Here is a 22,136-nt window from a genome sequence, read left to right as displayed (position 1 = left end):
TTTGCTCTGTCTGTGTGATGCTTTTGCCGGGACCAGAGCAGGAATGCAGGTCAGAACTCCTGATGAATCCAGTTGTGCATTTTGTATTGTTTCTCATGCACATATATCTTCCAGGGTACAATCCTATATTTTGTCCCTTAAAATGGACATATTTACCAAATCATAGAATCATAGAATATCAGGGTTGAAAGGGACCTCAGAAGGTCATCTAGTCCAACCCCCTGCTCAAAGCAGGACCAATCCCCAACTAAATCATCCTAGCCAGGGCTTTGTCAAGCCTGACCTTAAAAACTTCTAAGGAAGGAGATTCCACCACCTCCCTCGGTAACGGCATTCCAGTGTTTCACCACCCTCCGAGTGAAAAAGGACTTCAAGGAGCAGAGAATCCTCCAGCAAGTGACCCGTGCCCCATGCTACAGAGGAAGGCAAAAAACCTCCAGGGCCTCTTCCAATCTGCCCTGGAGGAAAATTCCTTCCCGACCCCAAATATGGCGATCAGCTAAACCCTGAGCATATGGGCAAGATTCACCAGCCAGATACTACAGAAAATTCTTTCCTGGGTAACTCAGATCCCACCCCATCTAACATCCCATCACAGACCATTAGGCCTATTTACCATGAATATTTAAAGATCAATTAACTATCAAAATCATGATATCCCATCATACCATCTCCTTCATAAACTTATCGAGTTTAATCTTAAAGCCAGATAAATCTTTTGCCCCCGCTGCTTCCCTTGGAAGGCTATTCCAAAACTTCACTCCTCTGATGGTTAGAAACCTTTGTCTAATTTCAAGACTAAACTTCCTGGTGGCCAGTTTATATCCATTTGTTCTTGTGTCCACATTGGTACTGAACTTAAATAATTCCTCTCCTTCTCCAGTTTTTATCCCTCTGATGTATTTATAGAGAGCAATCATATCTCCCCTCAACCTTCTTTTACTTAGGCTAAACAAGCCAAGCTCCTTGAGTCTCCTTTCATAAAACAAGTTTTCCATTCCTCGGATCATCCTAGTAGCCCTTCTCTGTACCTGTTCCAGTTTGAATTCATCCTTCTTAAACATGGGAGACCAGAACTGCACACAGTATTCCAGGTGAGCATCATAGTCATCCTATGATCAACCAATACTCCAAGGTCCTTCTCCTCCTCTGTTACTTCTAATTGATGCATCCCCAGCTTATAACTAAAATTCTTGTTATTAATCCCTAAATGCATGACCTTACACTTCTCACTATTAAATTTCATCCTATTACTATTACTCCAGTTTATAAGGTCATCCAGATCCTCCTGTATGATATCCCTGTCCTTCTCTAAATTGGCAATACCTCCCAGCTTTGTATCATCCACAAACTTTATTAGCATACTCCCACTTTTTATGCCAAGGTCAGTAATAAAAAGATTAAATAAGATTGGTCCCAAAACTGATCCTTGAGGAACTCCACTGGTAATCTCCCTCCAGCCTGACAGTTCACCTTTCAGTAGGACCCGTTGTAGTCTCCCCTTTAACCAATTCCTTATCCACCTTTCAATTTTCATATTGATCCCCATCTTTTCCAATTTAACTAATAATTCCCCATGTGGCACCGTATCAAATGCCTTACTGAAATCGAGGTAAATTAGATCCACTGCATTTCCTTTGTCTAAAATATCTGTTACTTTCTCAAAGAAGGAGATCAGGTTGGTTTGGCACGATCTACCTTTTGTAAAACCATGTTGTATTTTGTCCCATTTACCATTGACCTCAATGTCCTTAACTACTTTCTCCTTCAAATTTTTTTCCAAGACCTTGCATACTACAGATGTCAAACTAACAGGCCTGTAGTTACCTAGATCACTTTTTTCCCCTTTCTTAAAAATAGGAACTATGTTAGCAATTCTCCAATCATACGGTACAACTCCTGAGTTTACAGATTCATTAAAAATTTTTGCTAATGGGCTTGCAATTTCGGGTGCCAATTCCTTTAATATTCTTGGGTGAAGGTTATCTGCGCCCCCCGATTTAGTCCCATTAAGCTGTTTGAGTTTCGCTTCTACCTCAGATATGGTAATATCTACTTCCATATCCTCATTCCCATTTGTCATGCTATCATTATCCCTAAGATACTCTTTAGCCTTATTAAAGACTGAGGCAAAGTATTTGTTTAGATGTTGGGCCATGCCTAGATTATCCTTGACCTCCACTTCATCCTCAGTGTTTAGCGGTCCCACTTCTTCTTCCTTTGTTTTCTTCTTATTTATATGGCTATAGAACCTTTTACTATTGGTTTTAATTCCCTTTGCAAGGTCCAACTCTACTTGACTTTTAGCCTGTCTCACTTTATCCCTACATGTTCTGACCTCAATAAGGTAGCTTTCCTTGCTGATCCCTCCCATCTTCCAGTCCCTGTATGCTTTCTGTTTTTTCTTAATCACCTCTCTGAGATGCTTGCTCATCCAATTTGGTTTACAACTCCTTTTTCTCTACGTAAAAGAATAAATGGACACAAATCAGATGTCAAGAATTATAACATTCATAAACCAGTCGGAGAACACTTCAATCTTTCTGGTCATGCGATTACAGACATGAAAGTTGCGATATTACAACAAAAAAAACTTCAAAACCAGACTCCAGCGAGAGACTGTTGAATTGGAATTCATTTGCAAATTGGATACAATTAACTTAGGCTTGAATAGAGACTGGGAGTGGCTAAGTCATTATGCAAGGTAACCTATTTCCCCTTGTTTTTTCCTACCCCCCCCCCCATTCTTGTTAAACCCTGGATTTGTGCTGGAAATGGCCCACCTTGATTATCATACACATTGTAAGGAAAGTATTCACTTTAGATAAGCTATTACTAACAGGAGAGGGGGTTTGGGGCGGGGGGGGGGGAGAAAACCTGGATTTGTGCTGGAAATGGCCCAACTTGATTATCATACACATTGCAAGGAGAGTGATCACTTTAGATAAGCTATTACCAGCAGGAGAGTGGAGTGGGGGGAGAGAAAACCTTTTGTAGTGGTAAACACCCATTTTTTCATGCTTTGTGTGTATAAAAAGATCTTCTACACTTTCCACAGTATGCATCCGATGAAGTGAGCTGTAGCTCACGAAAACTTATGCTCAAATAAATTGGTTAGTCTCTAAGGTGCCACAAGTCCTCCTTTTCTTTTTGTGAATACAGACTAACATGGCTGTTACTCTGAACTCCTGCCTATGAATTTTTTTCCCTTTCTTGGGATGCAGGCTTCCGATAGCTTCTGCAGCTTTGGTTTAAAGTAATCACAGGCCTCCTCTACCTTTAGATCCCTAAGTTCTCCAGTCCAATCCACTTCCCTAACTAATTTCCTTAATTTTTGAAAGTCAGCCCTCTTGAAATCAAAAACCCTAGTTGCAGATTTATTTTTGTTAATCCTTCCGTTCAGTTTGAACTGAATTAGCTCATGATCACTTGAACCAAGATTATCCCCTACAACCATTTCTTCTGTGAGGTCCTCACTACTCACCAAAACCAAATCTAAAATGGCATCCCCTCTAGTCGGTTCAGCAACTACTTGATGAAGGAATCCATCAGCTATTGCATCTAGGAAAATCTGAGCCCTATTATTATTACTAGCACTCATCCTCCAGTCTATATCTGGGAAGTTAAAGTCTCCCATGATCACACAGTTTCCATTAGTATTTACTTTATTAAAAACATTAAAAAGGGCTCTATCCATATCCAAATTAGATCCCGGCGGTCTATAGCCCACCCCAAGTACTATCCCAGGGGAGGCTCGAGTCGTTTTCTTCCCCAATTTAATTTTTGCCCAGATGGACTCTGTCTTATCCTTTCCATCCCTTCTTATTTCTTTACATTCTACCTCATCATTGATATACAATGCTACTCCACCACCTTTGCCTTTATTTCTGTCTTTCCTAAACAGCACACACCCTTCCATACCCGTACTCCAGTCATGACGACTATTCCACCCTGTTTCTGTTCTCCCTAGAATATCTGGTTTCTCTTCCTGCACCGGTAGCTCTAGTTCCTCCATTTAGTTACCTCGGCTCCTCGCATTAGTGTACAAACATCTTAATTTTTGCTGTTTGGCCTCGCTCACGTTCTGTACCCTATTAGGCACGGTCATTCTACAGCCAGTATGACCTATTAGACTGGGATCCACACTGCCCTTCCTCCTTATATACATTCTCCTACCCACGGCTGTATACTACAGGCCAGTCAGCCTCACCTCAGTCCCCGGAAAAATCATGGAGCAGGTCCTCAAGGAATCAATCCTGAAGCACTTACACGAGAAGAAAGTGGTCAGGAACAGTCAGCATGGATTCGCCAAGGGAAGGTCATGCCTGACTAATCTAATCGCCGTCTATGATGAGATTACTGGTTCTGTGGATGAAGGGAAAGCAGTGGATGTATTGTTTCTTGACTTTAGCAAAGCTTTTGACACGGTCTCCCACAGTACTCTTGTCAGCAAGTTAAAGAAGTATGATTCTGTGATTCTATGTATGGCCACTGGGATGCATTCATGGACAGAGGACAGTTCTCTCGGGATGGACTTCATCTGAGTAGGGAAGGAAATAGATTTCTAGGATGGAGGCTGGCACAACTGATTAAGAGAACTTTAAACTAGGAATCTGGGGGCCTTGACCTTCCCTTGGTGAATCCATGCTGACTGTTCCTGATCACTTTCCCCTCATGTAAGTGCTTCAGGATTGATTCCTTGAGGACCTGCTCCATGATTTTTCCGGGGACTGAGGTGAGGCTGACTGGTCTGTAGTTCCCAGGATCCTCCTTCTTCCCTTTTTTAAAGATTGGCATTACATTAGCCTTTTTCCAGTCATCCGGGACTTCCCCCGTTTGCCACGAGTTTTCAAAGATAATGGCCAATGGCTCTGCAATCACAGCCGCAAATTCCTTTAGCACTCTCGGATGCAACGCATCCGGCCCCATGGACTTGTTCACGTCCAGCTTTTCTAAATAGTCCCTAACCACCTCTTTCTCCACAGAGGGCTGGCCACCTACTCCCCATGCTGTGATGCCCAGCGCAGCAGTCTGGGAGCTGACCTTGTTCATGAAGACAGAAGCAAAAAGAGCATTGAGTACATTAGCTTTTTCCACATCCTCTGTCACTAGGTTGCCTCCCTCATTCAGTAAGGGGCCCACACTTTCCTTGGCTTTCTTCTTGTTGCCAACATACCTGAAGAAACCCTTCTTGTTACTCTTAACATCCCTTGGTAGCTGCAGCTCCAGGTGTGATTTGGCCTTCCTGATTTCATTCCTACATGCCCAAGCAATATTATTATATTCTTCCCTGGTCAGTTGTCCAATCTTCCACTTCTTGTAAGCTTCTTTTTATGTTTAAGATCTGCAAGGATTTCACCATTAAGCCAAGCTGGTCGCCTGCCATATTTACTATTCTTTTGACACATCGGGATGGTTTGTCCCTGTAACCTCAACAGGGATTCCTTGAAATACAGCCAGCTTTCCTGGACTCCTTTCCCCTTCATGTTATTCTCCCAGGGGATCCTACCCATCAGTTCCCTGAGGGAGTCGAAGTCTGCTTTCCTGAAGTCCAGGGTCCATATTCTGCTGCTTACCTTTCTTCCCTGTGTCAGGATCCTGAACTCAACCAACTCATGGTCACTGCCTCCCAGATTCCCATCCACTTTTGCTTCCCCCGCTAATTCTTCCCGGTTTGTGAGCAGCAGGTCAAGAAAAGCTCCCCCCCTAGTTGGCTCCTCTAGCACTTGCACCAGGAAATTGTCCCCTACATTATCCAAAAACTTCCTGGATTGTAGTGCTCTCCCAGCAGATATCAGGAAGATTAAAGTCTCCCATGAGAACCAAGGCATGCGATCTAGTAGCTCCTGCGAGTTGCCGGTAGAAAGCCTCGTCCACCTCATCCCCCTGTCCGGTGGTCTATAGCAGACTCCCACCACTACATCACTCTTGTTGCTCACGCTTCTAAACCTAATCCAGAGACACTCAGGTTTTTCTGCAGTTTCATACCCGTCTCTGCCCAGCACTCCTCCTTCATGGAACACCATCCCATGGTCAAAGAATCCAAAGCCTTCTCTCCGACACCACCTGTGTAGCCATTTATTGACTTCCACGATTCGACGGTCCCTGCCCTGGCCTTTTCCTTCCACGGGGAGGATGGACAAGCCCTCCTTATAGCACCACTGCCTAAGCCATCTGTTGATAGTCATAATCTTGTCACACCTTTGTTGCCCTTCTCTAGGAACAGGCAGAATCCCACGGCAGATCACCTGGGCCTCGATTTCCTTAAGCGTCTTCCCCAGCCTATCATAGTCTCCCTTAATACTTTCCAGCGAGAATCTAGCTATATCATTTGTTCCCACATGAAGGATAATTAGGGGATTCTTTCCTGCTCCCTTTAGGATCCTTTTCAACCTCAGGTCTACATCCCACATCTTAGCACCTGGAAGACAGCACACCCTTCTATTCTCTGGATCAGTTCTGGTTACAGGCCTGTCTATTCTTTTAAGCAAAGAGTCTCCAATCACGTAGACCTGCCTTTTCCTGGTGACGGTGGCTGCAAGTTCTTTCCATTCCTATTCTCCCTTGTAATCCTCTTCAACTCATTCTGTATCCTCCTGGGGCTCATATTTGGTGTAGTCTCCATTGACTCTTCCCCTTTTCCTATAGGACTAGCCGCTCTTCTCTTCTTCCTTGCCCCTCCATCTTCAATGACCACCTGCTGAGCCCCTTCTTCATTTTCCAACTCTGCAAACCTGTTCTTGAGCTCTGTTTCTCCTTCACGAGCCCATCTTTTCCTCTGCCTGGTTCTTTTAGTCACATGCTTCCACTGACCACTTTCCTCACCCAGTCTCCCCTCAGAATTCCCCAGTCCTGCTCCCATCTGCAAGTCTGAGCTTTTCCCTTCAGATACCTCATGTCTTTGCTCCATAATCTGCTCAAACCCCTTCCTAAACTCAACCAGACTTTCCACCTGCATCTCCAAACTTCGGATCTTCTCCTCCATCAGCTCTATCAGACGGCATTTCATTCAGACAAAACTCTTGCCAGGTCCCCCCTCCAGGATCATGGACATACTGCAGCTTCCACATCCAGTCATCTCCATTGTGTCTTCCACTACATGGGTCACTCCCACGGCTGCCTCTGTATCTGTCATAGCCTTCCCACCTAAATCCTGTTAATCTGGGAAACACAAACCACACCCAAACACCACCACCCACAACAAAAACAAACCCCAAACAAGCACCACAATGCAAACTCCCCTTACAAACTCCCCCTCAGACTCTCCTGTTTACAGCTCTGTTTGCTGGCTCCTGTGCCGCTGCAGCTGATGAATAATAGTGACTGACGTGTTGGGTCACAGAAACCCCTTTGGGATTGCCTCCTGATGTGCCGAGACTACCTCTGAGCCTGTTTTCCCTGCCAGCTTGGGACTTCAGTGCCCTGCCTGGTTTGAGCCAGACACGCTAGCCTGCTACAGACAGACCCAGGTCTGAACTACTTCCCCCAAAAGCTGCAGGCTTAACTGAAAACAGCTCCAGCACTCAGGTACCCAACTCCCAATTGCGTCCAAACCCCAAATAAATCTGTTTTACCCCATATAAAGCTTATACAGGGTAAACTCATAAATTGTTCACCCTCTATAACACTGATAGAGAGATACACACAGCTATTTGTTTCCTCCCCCTCCCCCCCCCACGTATTAATACGCGCTCTGGGTTAATTAATAAGTAAGAAGTGATTGTATTAAATACAAAAAGTGGGATTTAAGTGGTTCTAAGTAATAACAGACAGAACAAAGTGAATTACCAAGCAAAATAAAATAAAAACACACAAGTCTAAGCCTAGTACAGTAAGAAAGTGATTGCAGATGAAATCTCACCTTCAGGGAAGTTCCAGTAAGCTTCTTTTACAGGTTAGTCTCCTTCTGGTCTGGGTCCAGCAATCACTCACACCCCTGTAGTTACTCTCCTTTGTTCCAGTTTCTTTCAGGTATCCGTTGGGGGTGGAGAGGCTACCTCTTGAGCCATCTGAAGACAAAATGGAAGGGTTTCCATGGGCTTAAATAGACTCTCTCTTGTGGGTGGAAACCCCTTCCCCTCTTTTATGCAGAATTGAAGGACATAAATCCACACTGTGTAGAGGTCAAGCACAGGAGTTTATTACGTACAGCACTGACAGAGTGTCACCTCGCTTATTAGGCTCAGAGACACTGTCAATCAATTGATTGCAATAGAATATATGGATTTTCCATGGGCGGGCAAAGTGACAAGGTAGGCAGTCCCATACCCCCGGATAGGTTTAGCTGCAAGACATGATAGCACAGTAGCCAATGGTCAAAGATTACATAATGTCTCCGCCCATGGTCTCAAGTTGACAAATTAACATTTAATTAGTACTTTAATAAATGTATTAGTGTAAAATATATTTGCTGAATTCTGATTTGGGGTCCATAGGAATGAAGTAGCTCCTTTGATTGTCCAACAGATACATATCTAGGGGTAAAAGCAAAGAAACAGTGAAAGTATATGGCAATAGAGATTGTCTTTCAAGTTGTTCATTTGTGTTTTAAGGCAGGCATTGGTCCCTGGGAAAGGGAGGTGGGAGGAGGCATGCTTGAACCTTTCATAAACTCAAGGTTGGATGTGTGGGAAGAACATCTCCCTACAGAAGAAACGAATGCAACAGAAACAGGGCTTCTTTGTTCTATTTGAAACTTTGAATAAGATACAATTATTTCCCCCAACATCTGGCTTTTTGCTGACCAGGCATATCTTAGCAAAAGCAAGGTTATCTTTGGTTATTCTGCTTTTTCTTAGCTATTGCTAGGCCTCTGACCTCTTGACCAAACTCTGGACTATGGGCCTGTACACAAATCCATATACCAGGTTATTACATCAGCAATGGATTTTAACCCTTCAAGAATCCAGCTGCAAGATGGAGTTTTGGAGTCATGTGGGCAAGTCACATGTCCATGCATGACTCAGAGCTTTACAGGCTGAGCTACATTCCCAGGAAAGCTCAGATGTGGATTGGCGTCTCTCAAAGTTCATTGTTAGCTTAAGTGTTTCTTGACTGGGCACTTACTGAGAATAGTCTTTTCTCAAGAAGCTGACCAACTGCTTCACTGAGGCTACTTAAAATCAAACAAGTACATAGCCAACATTCATAGCTTCAAATACAAAAAATGGTACATGCCTGTAAAATGGATGAATATATCCAATAGACCATAACCTTTGCAGAGATATGTTATATGACATATCTGGCATAAAACATATTCCAGTTATGTCATATTTACACACATAAGCATATTTCTATAGAGTATTATGGGGTGCAATGTCACAATCACATCTCTGTGTGGATTATTATTTTTGTAACATGTGAAAGCTCCATTTGGGACCCCATCATTCTGAGCAGTGTTCAAACACAGAAAAAATGCTATCCCTGCCCAAAACAGCTTACAGTTATGTTCTTATGACACAAACAGATGAAGAGTAGGGGATGGGGACACAACAGACAAACAAAAGAATCTGGTGAAGAACTGGGATGTACTAAAAATGTGTCTGATTTCCCTATAGAGAAAACATATGAATTATAATAAGTGTTTTATCCAATACTGGGGAATATTGCATTCAACCTCATCTTGACAGAGAAAGAGGAACTGATCACAGAACTAAAAATTAATGCTAACTTAGGTGCAAGTGATCAGTACTTGATCACATTTATAATGTGCAAACAGAATGAAGTCCAGGGATAAACATACTTGATGCTTTAAAAGGGACAATTTCAAAAAGATTTAAAAAATGATGAGTTAAATCTGCTGGGAGGAAGAATTTAATCAGAAAACTATGAATGATAATTGGGAATTGTTTAAGAACACTTTACTAGCTGCCCAGAATGCCACAATCCCCGAATTGAGAAAGAAGGCCACTGTGCCTCAAAAACCTGCAGGCTTAGAGGGAAGGTGAAGGCAGCTATATTTAATTCATTAGTATTATTAGTATTATCAGTATTTATTAATAAACCCCTAATACCATGTGTTTTATGGAAATATGCTAATGAGTGAATAGCAGCAGGGGAATAAGGAGGAGGATATCCAGCAATTGCTCCTGCATAAAACTTTTCCTTGAGCTGCTTCACACAGTGCCATTTCTGGGCTTGAGAAACCACTCCTGATTGGAGGGAAAGGTTCATTCTGCAGCCTTGGGATGACCTTCGGCAGTGCTAGAAGTTTAGGATGACAAAGACAAGTTTCCAACATGTGAGCTACCATACCCATTGAGAAATGGGTCAGAATTGCCATCTGGAAGCTGGCCACCTGTGACTGTTACTGGTCTGTAGCTACCAGTTTGGCATGGGCAGATCAACAGTTGGGGTTGTTGTCATGCAGCCGGTGTGTGCTGCTATGCAAAACATACTGATGCTCCAGGTCCTAAAGATTGATAATGTTCAGGAAGTTATTGCACACATGGGGTTCCCGAATTGTACTGGGGCAACTGATGGGATCCATGTGCCTATTATTTGCCGCCCTGCACCAATTATCAGAGTTTATAAACAGACAGGGGTATTTCTCTGGGGTATACCTCAGGCTGGTGGATCACTTTGGATGATCACTGGTGGATCACTGTGGCAGGTTCCCAAACATCAATGCAGGGTGGTCGGGAAAGGTCCACGAAGCTATGATCTTTCAGACTTCATGTCTGTTTCCCTTAATGAGCAGTGGAGAATGTGTCCCCAGGATCACTACGGACATCAATGGTATGGTCCTAGGAGATCCAGTTTAGCCTCTGCTTCCCTGACTGATGGAGCCCTTTGCCAGGCCCTTGGATACAAGACAGAAGCTGTTTAACTTGCCTGAGCAGCTGCAGGATGGCTATGGGGTGTGCACCTGGCCGTTTGAGAGGCAGGTAACGTCTCAGGATAAAGTTGGAGGCCACAGTGCACTATCGGCTTCGATTAAAGCTGCGTGCTGTGTTTTGTACAATATCTATGAAAGAAAGGGAAAGAGCCTTAATGAGGGCTGGGAGGCAGAGGTGCGGAGGCAGTATGCCCTCCTGCCTAACACAGTCCAGAGAACTTCCCTGAATCCATTCCTGTTTCAAATACAGCAGATCTTTTAGAAAAAAAAATCCACTCTTGATTTAAAAATTGCCAGTGGTGGAGAATCCCCATTGACCCTGGTAAATTGCTCCTATGATTAATTACCCTCATTGCTAAAAGGTTATGCTTTTTTCCTGTCTAAATTTGTTTAGCTTCAACTTCCAGCCATTGGATCATGCTATGCCTTTCTCTGCTAGATTGAGGAGCCTATCATAAAATTCTTGTTCCCCATGTAGGTACTTACAGATTGTAATCAAGTAAGTTGATTGTCATCTTTGACTCAGACCTCTCTCTCAGTTCTCACATCCAGGTTATGTCCAAATCTTGCCAATTCCTTCTGCGTAACTTCTCTAAGATACCTGTCCAGCCACAGAGCAAAAATTCTCATCCAGGTTCTCCTCACCTTGCATCTCAATTACTGCAACATCCTTTTCTCCGGCCTTGACAAATGCAGTCTTGCCCTGCTCATATCTATTCAGAATGCTGCTGCGAAGATTGTTTTCCTAGCCCATCACTTTCACCATATCACCCCTCTCTTTGCATCCTTTCGCTGGCTCCCTCTTCTCTATAGCATCAAGTATAAGCTGCTTGTCTTCATTTTCAAGGTCCTTTCTGGTCAATCCCCATCCAGCCTATCATCTTTCATTCGCTCTAGAGCTGTCAATGCTTGCCTCCTATTGGCCTATGTTGCCAGCCTCTATGGCCCACTTCTTAAATTTTCAAACAAGCTCTTTCATGCTTTCTCCCTTCTTCCCCTGATATTTGGGAGGCGCCTCCTATAAACATCTGCAAAGCTATCTCATTATCCTCTTTCAAATCATAGAATCATAGAATCATAGAATATCAGGGTTGGAAGGGACCTCAGGAGGTCATCTAGTTCAACCCCCTGCTCAAAGCAGGACCAATCCCCAACTAAATCATCCCAGCCAGGGCTTTGTCAAGCCTGACCTTAAAAACTTCTAAGGAAGGAGATTCCACCACCTCCCTCGGTAACGCATTCCAGTGCTTCACCACCCTCCGAGTGAAAAATTTTTTCCTAATATCCAACCTAAATCTCCCCCACTGCAACTTGAGACCATTGCTCCTTGTTCTGCCATCAGCTACTACTGAGAACAGTCTAGATCCATCCTCTTTGGAACCGCCTTTCAGGTAGTTGAAAGCAGCTATCAAATCCTCCCTCATTCTTCTCTTCCGCAGACTAAACAATGCCAGTTCCCTCAGCCTCTCCTCATAAGTCATGTGTTCCAGTCCCCTAATCATTTTCATTGCCCTCCGCTGCACTCTTTCCAATTTTTCCCCATCCTTCTTGTAGTGTGGGGCCCAAAACTGGACACAGTACTCCAGATGAGGCCTCACCAATGTTGAATAGAGGGGAACAATCACGTCCCTCGATCTGCTGGCAATGCCCCTACTTATACATCCCAAAATGCCATTGGCCTTCTTGGCAACAAGGGCACACTGCTGACTCATATCCAGCTTCTCGTCCACTGTAACCCCTAGGTCCTTTTCCGCAGAACTGCTGCTGAGACATTCAGTCCCTAGTCTGTAGTGGTGCATGGGATTCTTCCGTCCTAAGTGCAGGACTCTGCACTTGTCCTTGTTGAACCTCATCAGATTTCTCTTGGCCCAATCCTCTAATTTGTCTAGGGCCCTCTGTATCCTATCCCTACCCTCCAGCATATCTACCTCTCCTCCCAGTTTAGTGTCATCTGCAAACTTGCTGAAGGTGCAATCCACACCATCCTCCAGATCATTAATGAAGATATTAAACAAAACCGGCCCCAGGACAGACCCTTGGGGCACTCCACTTGAAACTGGCTGCCAGCTAGACATGGAGCCATTGATCACTACCCGTTGAGCCCGACAATCTAGCCAACTTTCTATCCACCTTATCGTCCATTCATCCAGCCCATACTTCCTTAACTTGCTGGCAAGAATTGTGTGGGCGACCATGTGAAAAGCTTTGCTAAAGTCAAGGAACAACACGTCCACTGCCTTCCCCTCTTCCACAGAGCCAGTTATCTCGTTGTAGAAGGCAATTAGATTAGTCAGGCATGACTTGCCCTTGGTGAATCCATGCTGACTGTTCCTGATCACTTTCCTCTCCTCTAAGTGCTTCAGAATTGATTCCTTGAGGACCTGCTCCATGATATTTCCAGGGACTGAGGTGAGGCTGACTGGCCTGTAGTTCCCAGGATCCTCCTTCTTCCCCTTTTTAAAGATGGGCACTACATTAGCCTTTTTCCAGTCGTCCGGGACTTCCCCCAATCTCCATGAGTTTTCAAAGATAATGGCCAATGGCTCTGCAACCACATCCGCCAACTCCTTTAGCACTCTCGGATGCAGTGCATCCGGCCCCATGGACTTGTGCTCGTCCAGCTTTTCCAAATAGTCCCGAACCACTTCTTCCTTCACAGAGGGCTGGTCACCTCCTCCCCATGCTGTGCTGCCCAAGGCAGTAGTCTGGGAGCTGACCTTGTTCATGAAGACAGAGGCAAAAAAAGCACTGAGTACATTAGCTTTTTCCATATCCTCTGTCACTAGGTTGCCTCCCTCATTCAGTAAGGGGCCCACACTATCCTTGACTTTCTTCTTGTTGCTAACATACCTGAAGAAACCCTTCTTGTTACTCTTAACATCCCTTGGTAGCTGCAACTCCAGGTGTGATTTGGCCTTCCTGATTTCATTCCTGCATGCCCAAGCAATATTTTTATACTCTTCCCTGGTCATTTGTCCAATCTTCCACTTCTTGTAAGCTGCTTTTTTGTGTTTAAGATCTGCAAGGATTTCACTGTTAAGCCAAGCTGGTCGCCTGCCATATTTACTATTCCTACTACACATCGGGATGGTTTGTCCCTGTAACCTCAATAGGGATTCTTTAAAATACAGCCAGCTCTCCTGGACTCCTTTCCCCCTCATGTTATTCTCCCAGGGGATCCTGCCCATCAGTTCCCTGAGGAAGTCAAAGTCTGCTTTTCTGAAGTCCAGGATCCGTATTCTGCTGCTTTCCTTTCTTCCCTGTGTCAGGATCCTGAACTCGACCATCTCATGGTCACTGCTTCCCAGGTTCCCATCCACTTTTGCTTCCCCTACTAATTCTTCCCGGTTTGTAAGCAGCAAGTCAAGAAGAGCTCTGCCCCTAGTTGGTTCCTCCAGCACTTGCACCAGGAAATTGTCCCCTACAGTTTCCAAAAACTTCCTGGATTGTCTGTGCACCGCTGTATTGCTCTCCCAGCTGATATCAGGGTGATTGAAGTCTCCCATGAGAACCAGGGTCTGCGATCTAGTAACTTCCTTGAGTTGCCGGAAGAAAGCCTCGTCCACCTCATCCCCCTGGTCCAGTGGTCTATATCAGACTCCCACCACGACATCACCCTTGTTGCTCACACTTCTGAACTTAATCCAGAGACTCTCAGGTTTTTCTGCAGTTTCATACCGGAGCTCTGAGCAGTCATACTGCTCCCTTACATACAGTGCAACTCCCCCACCTTTTCTGCCCTGCCTGTCCTTCCTGAACCATTTATATCCATCCATGACAGTACTCCAGCCATGTGAGTTATCCCACCAAGTCTCTGTTATTCCATCACATGATAATTCCTTGACTTTGCCAGGACTTCCGGTTCTCCCTCCATAATGCCTCCATAAAACTCCCCTTTATTGTGACGTCTACAAAAAACTTCACAACAGGTAGGCTGCTGGTGTGCAGAGACCACTGTCTGTCATGCTAACCAATATTGTCTTGCTGTTTCCTTGCACTTCCCCATCAGTCTGTGGGTATCCGTCTACTGTCTCTTGTCTTATACTTAGATTGTCAGCTCTTTGGGGACTGTCTTTTTGTTCTGTATTTACAGTGTCTCATGCACAGGGGTCGTGGTCTATGACTGAGGCTCCTAGATGCTGTGGTAACACAAGTAAATAAATAAACGAATACATAGACACTGGAATTGGTTCATGGAAAATTCACTATAAGAGAGACTTCTGTTTATAAGACTGGGTCATCCAACCAGGGAACAAAATGATACCATGGGCCAGACTTTTAAATGTATTTAGGCACCTAAAGATGCAGTTTGGTGGCTACTGGGATTTCAAAAGCACCTAGGTGCCGAACTGCCTTTCACTTACATGGCAGTTAGGCATCTACTCACTTTTGAAAAATGGAAGAGGTGCCGACCCGCATCTTTTGGTTCCTAAATACTTTTAAATATCTGGCCCCCTGTGACTTAGCTGTGTACTTGCACAGCACAGAGGGAGGATTTGAACCATCAGTTTGCAAGCAATCCATAGGCAAGTATTTGCTGACACGATTATTATTGTTAGTCATTATTGCAATTGTAGTGTGCTCAGAGTGTAAATAACGACGACATGAGTAAAAGTCACTTCCTGTTCACCACTAATTCACCGTGAGAAGAAGGTTGGACTTGTGAGGTGCATCGCTTGCCATGGTAAAGCTGGAGCTCCGGGGGGAGAGCTTGCCCGAGGCTGCCCTTCACATCTCAAACACGGGGGACCTCAGCTTCCGTCTGGGTTGCTGCTCCGCGCAAAGGCAGCCCCTGGGAAAGGCTCTCGGGTTGCCTTGCGGGTCAAGAGGATTCTTCTCATCCCTTGCACCCTGCCCACGCGCAGCAAGAGTTTGGAGGAGTTCTCTGCATCCCTTCCTTCACGGCTGAATGCTGTCTCGGGCACAGGTGGGGATCCAAACTTGGCTGAGGCACGGACCCGTGAGAGCTGCCGAGGCTGCTCCGCTCAGACACCGGCTTCCCGGCGGGCCGGCGTAGAAGCTGGAGAGAGCTGCGGGCACGGGAGGAAGAGTAATCGAGGGGTCTGTGGCTGAGACCGAAGCCCACAGGTGATCTATTTACGTTAAGTTTGCTTAGCATGTTTGAAATGAGTTTGTGTAACTGGCAGGTGAAGCGCCAGTGAGAGAGAGAGAGAGGATTTTCAGAGACCTCCTTTTGATGTTCGAGGGGCCATGTTCTTCTCTCGGTACACAGCGGTGCTGTGGGCAACCTGGCTGTGACTCTATAGGTAAGACGGGGTTACAGACTTCAGCTGGCACGAGCACGTAAACACACCTGGTCATTCTGGGCTGCTCAGGGAAAAAGGAAACCCGGCAGGCTGCAGTGGAAGAGGAGGTTGAATTTGCAGTTGCTCAGAATGGAGTTAGGAGGTTATTGTTTTTATAAGAAGGACTTACGCCTACTCATTTGGCAAATTGAGCAAGGCAGTGTCTCGCCTTGGCGTTAGTTTTCTCTGATACTAACATTACTTCCTAAAAATGGCTGGGATTTGGTTTACCAGTTAATGAAAAAACATATGGTTGGGAATCACTTGTGTTTTATCTGTGTCACTTCTTCTGTTTTTGAGGGGGGGAAAATAAGGTTTCCTGATAGCTGCAAATAAGCGCACCAAGCTGAACCCACTGCATTTAACATTACAGATCCACGGGTGAGAAGAAACCTCACAAAGAGCGAGGGCATGGGAGGATATGTTGGGAATGTGCATTATTTTTTGTTATCTGTGAGACACTGAAGTGAAAGCTTTAGAGGAGTGTTGGAACGTGTAATTAACAGTGCTGTAGGCAATATGAAGGTGGCAAAGAATGCAGGAGACTTTTCCCTCAGCTTCCTTTCTCCATGCTTTCTAGGTGTTGTGTGTGTCAAGTGCATTGTGATGCAGCTTTAACTGTCACTAACTGTAGTTTTTGCTTGTGTTTAGTGTCTGTAACTCCATTTATAGTGGAGTAACCGAGAGCAGAATTTGGCTATAGCTACATGGTTAATGTTAACATCCGTTTTCAGTGGGAAGATGTATGAGGAGAAGTGTGTTTTAATAATCGCATGGGATTTATCAATATTCACAATAAAGCTGTGGATGGGCCATTCAAAGTTCACTCATCCCTGCCTTTCTGTGACTAATTAGCTCAGTCCTGAAATCGGAAGAAATTGCAAGCATTAAGGAGGTTTAGAGAGCTGAAGAATCCCACCTCAATATCACAGTGAAAATGTAACTTGCACATGCTGACATGAAAACAGCTCACTGAAGACTAGCCCACATAAGTGCCAGCCAAAATTGCTGCCCCTGAGGTCAGGGGCCCACCCGGCTGCTGCTGTGATGCTCCCCTGCAGGGCCCTGGCACCCCAGAAGAGGAGGGGAAGGGAAAAGAGTAGACAGAGCTATTGCTCTGCCCCTGCTCCCCCACCTCCATGGCCTGTTCAGCTCCACGGGGGAGAATATGTCAGACCCCAGGAAGGTGTATAGCAGCTTCCACACAGTGGACTGAAGGGTTCCATGTGCCCTCTGGCCTGTGAATCTCTTCAGTACCCCAGTCCTGGGCTGTGCCACAATCCAGCTCTCAATCCATTTATGTTATAAGACAAAAGTCTCATCAAGTTGGGCTCTAGCTCACCTGTTTAATTACAAGAGTTCATCGCTGATACTCTGGTCCTCCCTGCTCTCTCGTCACGTCTTGTCTCAAAATTATTCTGTGAGCTCTTCAGGGCATGGATTGTATTTTACTATAAACGTATCCACAGCACTTAGCCCAATGGGGCCAGCAGTCTTGGCTGGGGCCACTAGTCACTTCTTTAACAAGCACACAAAAATACTAGTTTGTGTGAGCTGAGGTCACTCTCTACACAACATACATTACAAGGAGGGCGACCAGGAGAGGCTACTGGGTGTTTTGGAGGAGTAACTTTGGATTCTATGCTTAGTGGTCAAGGCACGTGAGGCACTGTCTGTTTGGTCTCTTCGTTGTTTGTTTGTGGCTTGGGGAGGGCTGCGTGGCTAGAGTCCTGGGCTGTTTGATCAGCTCTGGTGTTTGAAATCTGTAAACAAGTAAATAGGCTTTTCGTTTGGGTCTGTGTTTTTTTTTTTACAGATGGCTCACCCAGATATGGAAGAAGGAAATCTGGCAAGAGATGAACTTTCCCATGGTAAGAAAGTGACATTAAAATCCTTGTTGTGCCCCCATTGCTGCCTTTATGCTCTACTCAGCTTTCCCTGTAGTGGAAAATGAAAGTCCCAAAAATGATAGGTTTCAACTTACAGGTCAGATATACCTTTATCCACCTGAACAGCTACAGTGGCTCCCCGGAACAGATGAACGCCTCCCCACCTGGATGGGAATAGGCTGTCCTGAGTGCGGATGTGAGCTCCTCAAATAGGAGAGGGAAATCCAGGTTTCCAGGACTACCAAATGTTCTGTGTTTCTGACCAAATGGCAGGTTGTTTGTTTGTTTGTTTGTCTGTTTGAAAATTGTTTTTATTTTGGATGACTCTGGAGTTATTAATTGTTGGAAAAGTAAGAGACTGATGATAGTGTGGAGTAGAGCCAGGTACAGTGTATGGCAAAAAAAAAATTGTGCAAGGTTTGTTGCTCTGCCAATGTACCTCAGTCCTGATGCGCAATCTCCCATTATTCCAGTTCTTCCCTCCTTCTCCATGGCTCTGCCAATGCACAGCACACTTTTCCATTGATAGGATTCCCATACAACTCTGCCAGTTCACCTTAACTCTCACCTGCAGGGACAGGCTGCAGGGATGTCAGCCAGAGAGGGGATTACAATAGTCAAGATGCAAAATGATCAAGGCATGGGCAGAAGTTTTGGTGGTGTAGCCAGAGAGAAAAGGTCACATCCAGGAGACATAGTGCAGCAAGAAATGGCAAAATGTATATATAGGTGGTAAGTGAGGGTCAGAAGAGAAGGGGAAGTCAAAGATGAAGCCAAGTGTATGGGTTTGAGTAACAGGAGTTTTTGGGGAAAGATCAGGAGCTTACTGTTGGCCATAACATATTTCAGCTGATGGCTGGACATCCACAAGGAGATGTCAGAAAGACGTGTTGAGATATGCTGCCTGATCTATTGATTGTATATTAATTCTATTGATTACGTAAGAATGTTATACCAATAAAATAAAAACCAGCAGGATCTTATTAAAGGGAAAAAGGCAAAATACCACATTTATTGTGAATACAGAAAGAATCATAGAATCATAGAATCATAGAATATCAGGGTTGGAAGGGACCCCAGAAGGTCATCTAGTCCAACCCCCTGCTCAAAGCAGGACCAATTCCCAGTTAAATCATCCCAGCCAGGGCTTTGTCAAGCCTGACCTTAAAAACCTCTAAGGAAGGAGATTCTACCACCTCCCTAGGTAACGCATTCCAGTGTTTCACCACCCTCTTAGTGAAAAAGTTTTTCCTAATATCCAATCTAAACCTTCCCCACTGCAACTTGAGACCATTACTCCTCGTTCTGTCATCTGCTACCATTGAGAACAGTCTAGAGCCATCCTCTTTGGAACCCCCTTTCAGGTAGTTGAAAGCAGCTATCAAATCCCCCCTCATTCTTCTCTTCTGCAGGCTAAACAATCCCAGCTCCCTCAGCCTCTCCTCATAACTCATGTGTTCCAGTCCCCTAATCATTTTTGTTGCCCTTCGCTGGACTCTCTCCAATTTATCCACATCCTTCTTGTAGTGTGGGGCCCAAAACTGGACACAGTACTCCAGATGAGGCCTCACCAATGTCGAATAGAGGAGAATCATAGTAAGCAGTTAGTTATAGCTATAACATTCCATTCAATCTCATATTTATTTACACACTCATTCATACAAACACACACACAGGTTCTGCAAGGTTGTTATCATAGTTACCAGCCTTAGAGTTGCTCATGCCAAGCCACTGGCCAGGTGGCCTGGACATGAGGAGGGAGCAGGGCCTTGTCAGATGCTCATCTGATGCTCCTGGAAGTTGGTTTGCAGAATCAGACCCCAAAGTTCTCACTTTCTAGAGTCCATTTTTATAGGAATTTCTTCCTAGGCCAGTCTATGGGAATTGCTTCATCATGCTGTTGCTGAATCAATCAGCAGATAGCACATTCCTGACGGCTCCAAGATGTTATCTTGTTCTTTGGTTCTCCCATTCTTGAGGCTGTTGGGTGGATTCCAGTCTGCCCTCTGGGGGTCCTCTGGTTATTTCCACTCGACGCCTTCTTCAGCCAATGGACACTGGATTCTTAGGCTGGCACCTCCCTGATCATTCAGTTATTATCCACACCAAACATCCATCCACATACATCCTCTATCTCTATTTTAATCACAATTGTTAATACAACAAAAGGGCGGGGAGTCTCTGGGTGCTGTTTCTGTTGTTAGAGTATTGCTTTGAGTCTCTCTCTCTGTGAACTGCTTTGAGAACAGACTCTGTCTTAGAATGTACTAACACAGTTAGCAGCTTGCAAGTTTCACACATAGAGGGAGAGAAACAGTACCAAAAACCAAGAGACCTCTTCATTAGTAATACCCTGGAATTTAAACTCTGGGGAATCAAACTCATTTGTGATTTTAATACAGAACTTCTTTAATATGATCCAACAAGAATGCCCACTTAACACTGTAGGGTTTTGTAGATTGTAGTCTCAAAATTAGACCCATAGTTATTAGAATTGCTATTAATTTGGCAACCACAATGTGCAGGATTGCAACAGTTACACTTAGGAAAGACCTGTGTTTATTTGTATTAGTTTTATTAATACAGTTAGCAAAGTTACAAACACTCCATCCCAGCAAAGTAGATAATACAGCATGAGCATCTGAGCATCCATATACTCACACCTAAAATGTTAGTCATCCTCATCACATCACCAGTGGTCGTCCTCCTGGCATCTCCCAAGGCACAGCAGCTGAGATACAGCTTTTATAATGTGTTATGCTGAAGCTACTATGCCTGATGCATATTCAGCAGGAGCTTCCCCCCTTTTCCTTATCTGCATTTCCTCATCCTATTAATGTTGGGGTGCCCTTCTCCCAGAGGTTACTAGTCCTTTTACCTCAAGCTCCTTGGCATACACGTCCATTAGTTACCACGGCGTTCCTGTGGTCAGACATGTGCTGATGTCCCTAACTTAAAATATCTCAAGCTGGTATAAACTATCACCTTGTGATTACCTGTCAGCAGTTTAGGCATTACAGCCCTCTCTCTTGTGTTAGTTTATGATTTAGGGTTACTCCTAGTTAACTGCTTAAGCTAAGGCTTTTTAGGCCTTGATTAGTTTAGCTAAGCTATTGTCTTACAGACCTTGAGGCCTGTAGGATCCTGGCATTATTGCCTTGACTTAAACCTATGCCTTACCTAGCAAAAACTTATACCTATAGGTGACAGATATTAGTTTGGTTGGAGGGAGACAGGTCCAGAGTAGACAGGTGGATTTGTGCATCGTCAGTATGAATGGGTTTCAAAGACATATTTGCAGATGAGATTGCTCAGAGATGTAGTGGGGAGAGAGAGAAGAGGAGGGTGCCAAGGACAGAGCCCTAAGGGACCTCTACTGAAAGAGAGAGAAGAAGAAGACCCACCCAATGAGACACTGAAGGAGTGATCCAAGAGGTAGGAGGAGAACCAAGAGAGGATGGCATCAGGAAAACCCAGGGATGATCTGATTTGAAAAAGAAGACTGTGGGTGACAGTGTCAAAGGCCACCCATAGATAAAGAAGGAAATCTGGTCAAGAAAAGATCATTAGAGACTTTGGTAAGAGCCATTTCAGTGCAGTATAGGGAGCAGGAGCTAGACTGAAGGGGTAAAAGAGGTGGGATGGTAATTTGAAGGGGGGATTGTCTCAACACTGCAATTATTTTATGACGATGGTGATGATGACACACACACATGTTATGAGAAGGAGGCTGATGAGAGCAAGAGATTGAGAAGGGTGAGGGCAATGGCGAGAATGGGGGATGAGGAAGTTCAAAAGGCTGGAGAGTGTGGGGGTCACTGGGGCAGGTGGAGGAGAGTCTTAGTATCTGTGACAGAGGAAAAGGAGGAGACTGTGACAGGAGGTGATGGAAGAAGGGGGGGAAGAGGGGTTTCCTTGGATTTTTGTCATTTTTTTCTTTGAACTAACTGGCAGAATGCTGTGCAAAGAAGGAAGAAAGTGTGTGGAAGAGGGTGAGGGGTTTAGGAGGGATTCAAAAGTTCTGAATCAGTGGCTAGGGTTATGGGCACGGGAGTCAATGCGAATGGCGAAGTTGTGCGGCATCACTAGAGAGATAACAGAGTT

At 44.7% G+C, this 22,136-nt stretch overlaps 1 protein-coding gene across 1 annotated transcript in view; it reads left to right on the top strand.

Annotated features, from left to right (window-relative positions):
- The first annotated feature begins 15,509 nt into the window (after positions 1-15,509).
- The window catches only part of LOC140905784 (GTPase IMAP family member 4), a 32,478-nt gene continuing 25,851 nt past the window's right edge, over positions 15,510-22,136 (top strand). Inside the window, exons 1-2 of the mRNA XM_073329256.2 lie at positions 15,510-15,925; positions 17,960-18,014. Of these exons, the coding sequence (XP_073185357.2) occupies positions 17,960-18,014 (55 nt within the window). The 5' untranslated portion in view covers positions 15,510-15,925. The remainder of the gene's footprint in view (positions 15,926-17,959; positions 18,015-22,136) is intronic.

Source organism: Lepidochelys kempii, chromosome 2 (genome assembly GCF_965140285.1).
Source record: "Lepidochelys kempii isolate rLepKem1 chromosome 2, rLepKem1.hap1, whole genome shotgun sequence".
Taxonomy (NCBI): Eukaryota; Metazoa; Chordata; order Testudines; family Cheloniidae; genus Lepidochelys; species Lepidochelys kempii.
This window is presented reverse-complemented; position numbering and strand designations above follow the sequence as displayed.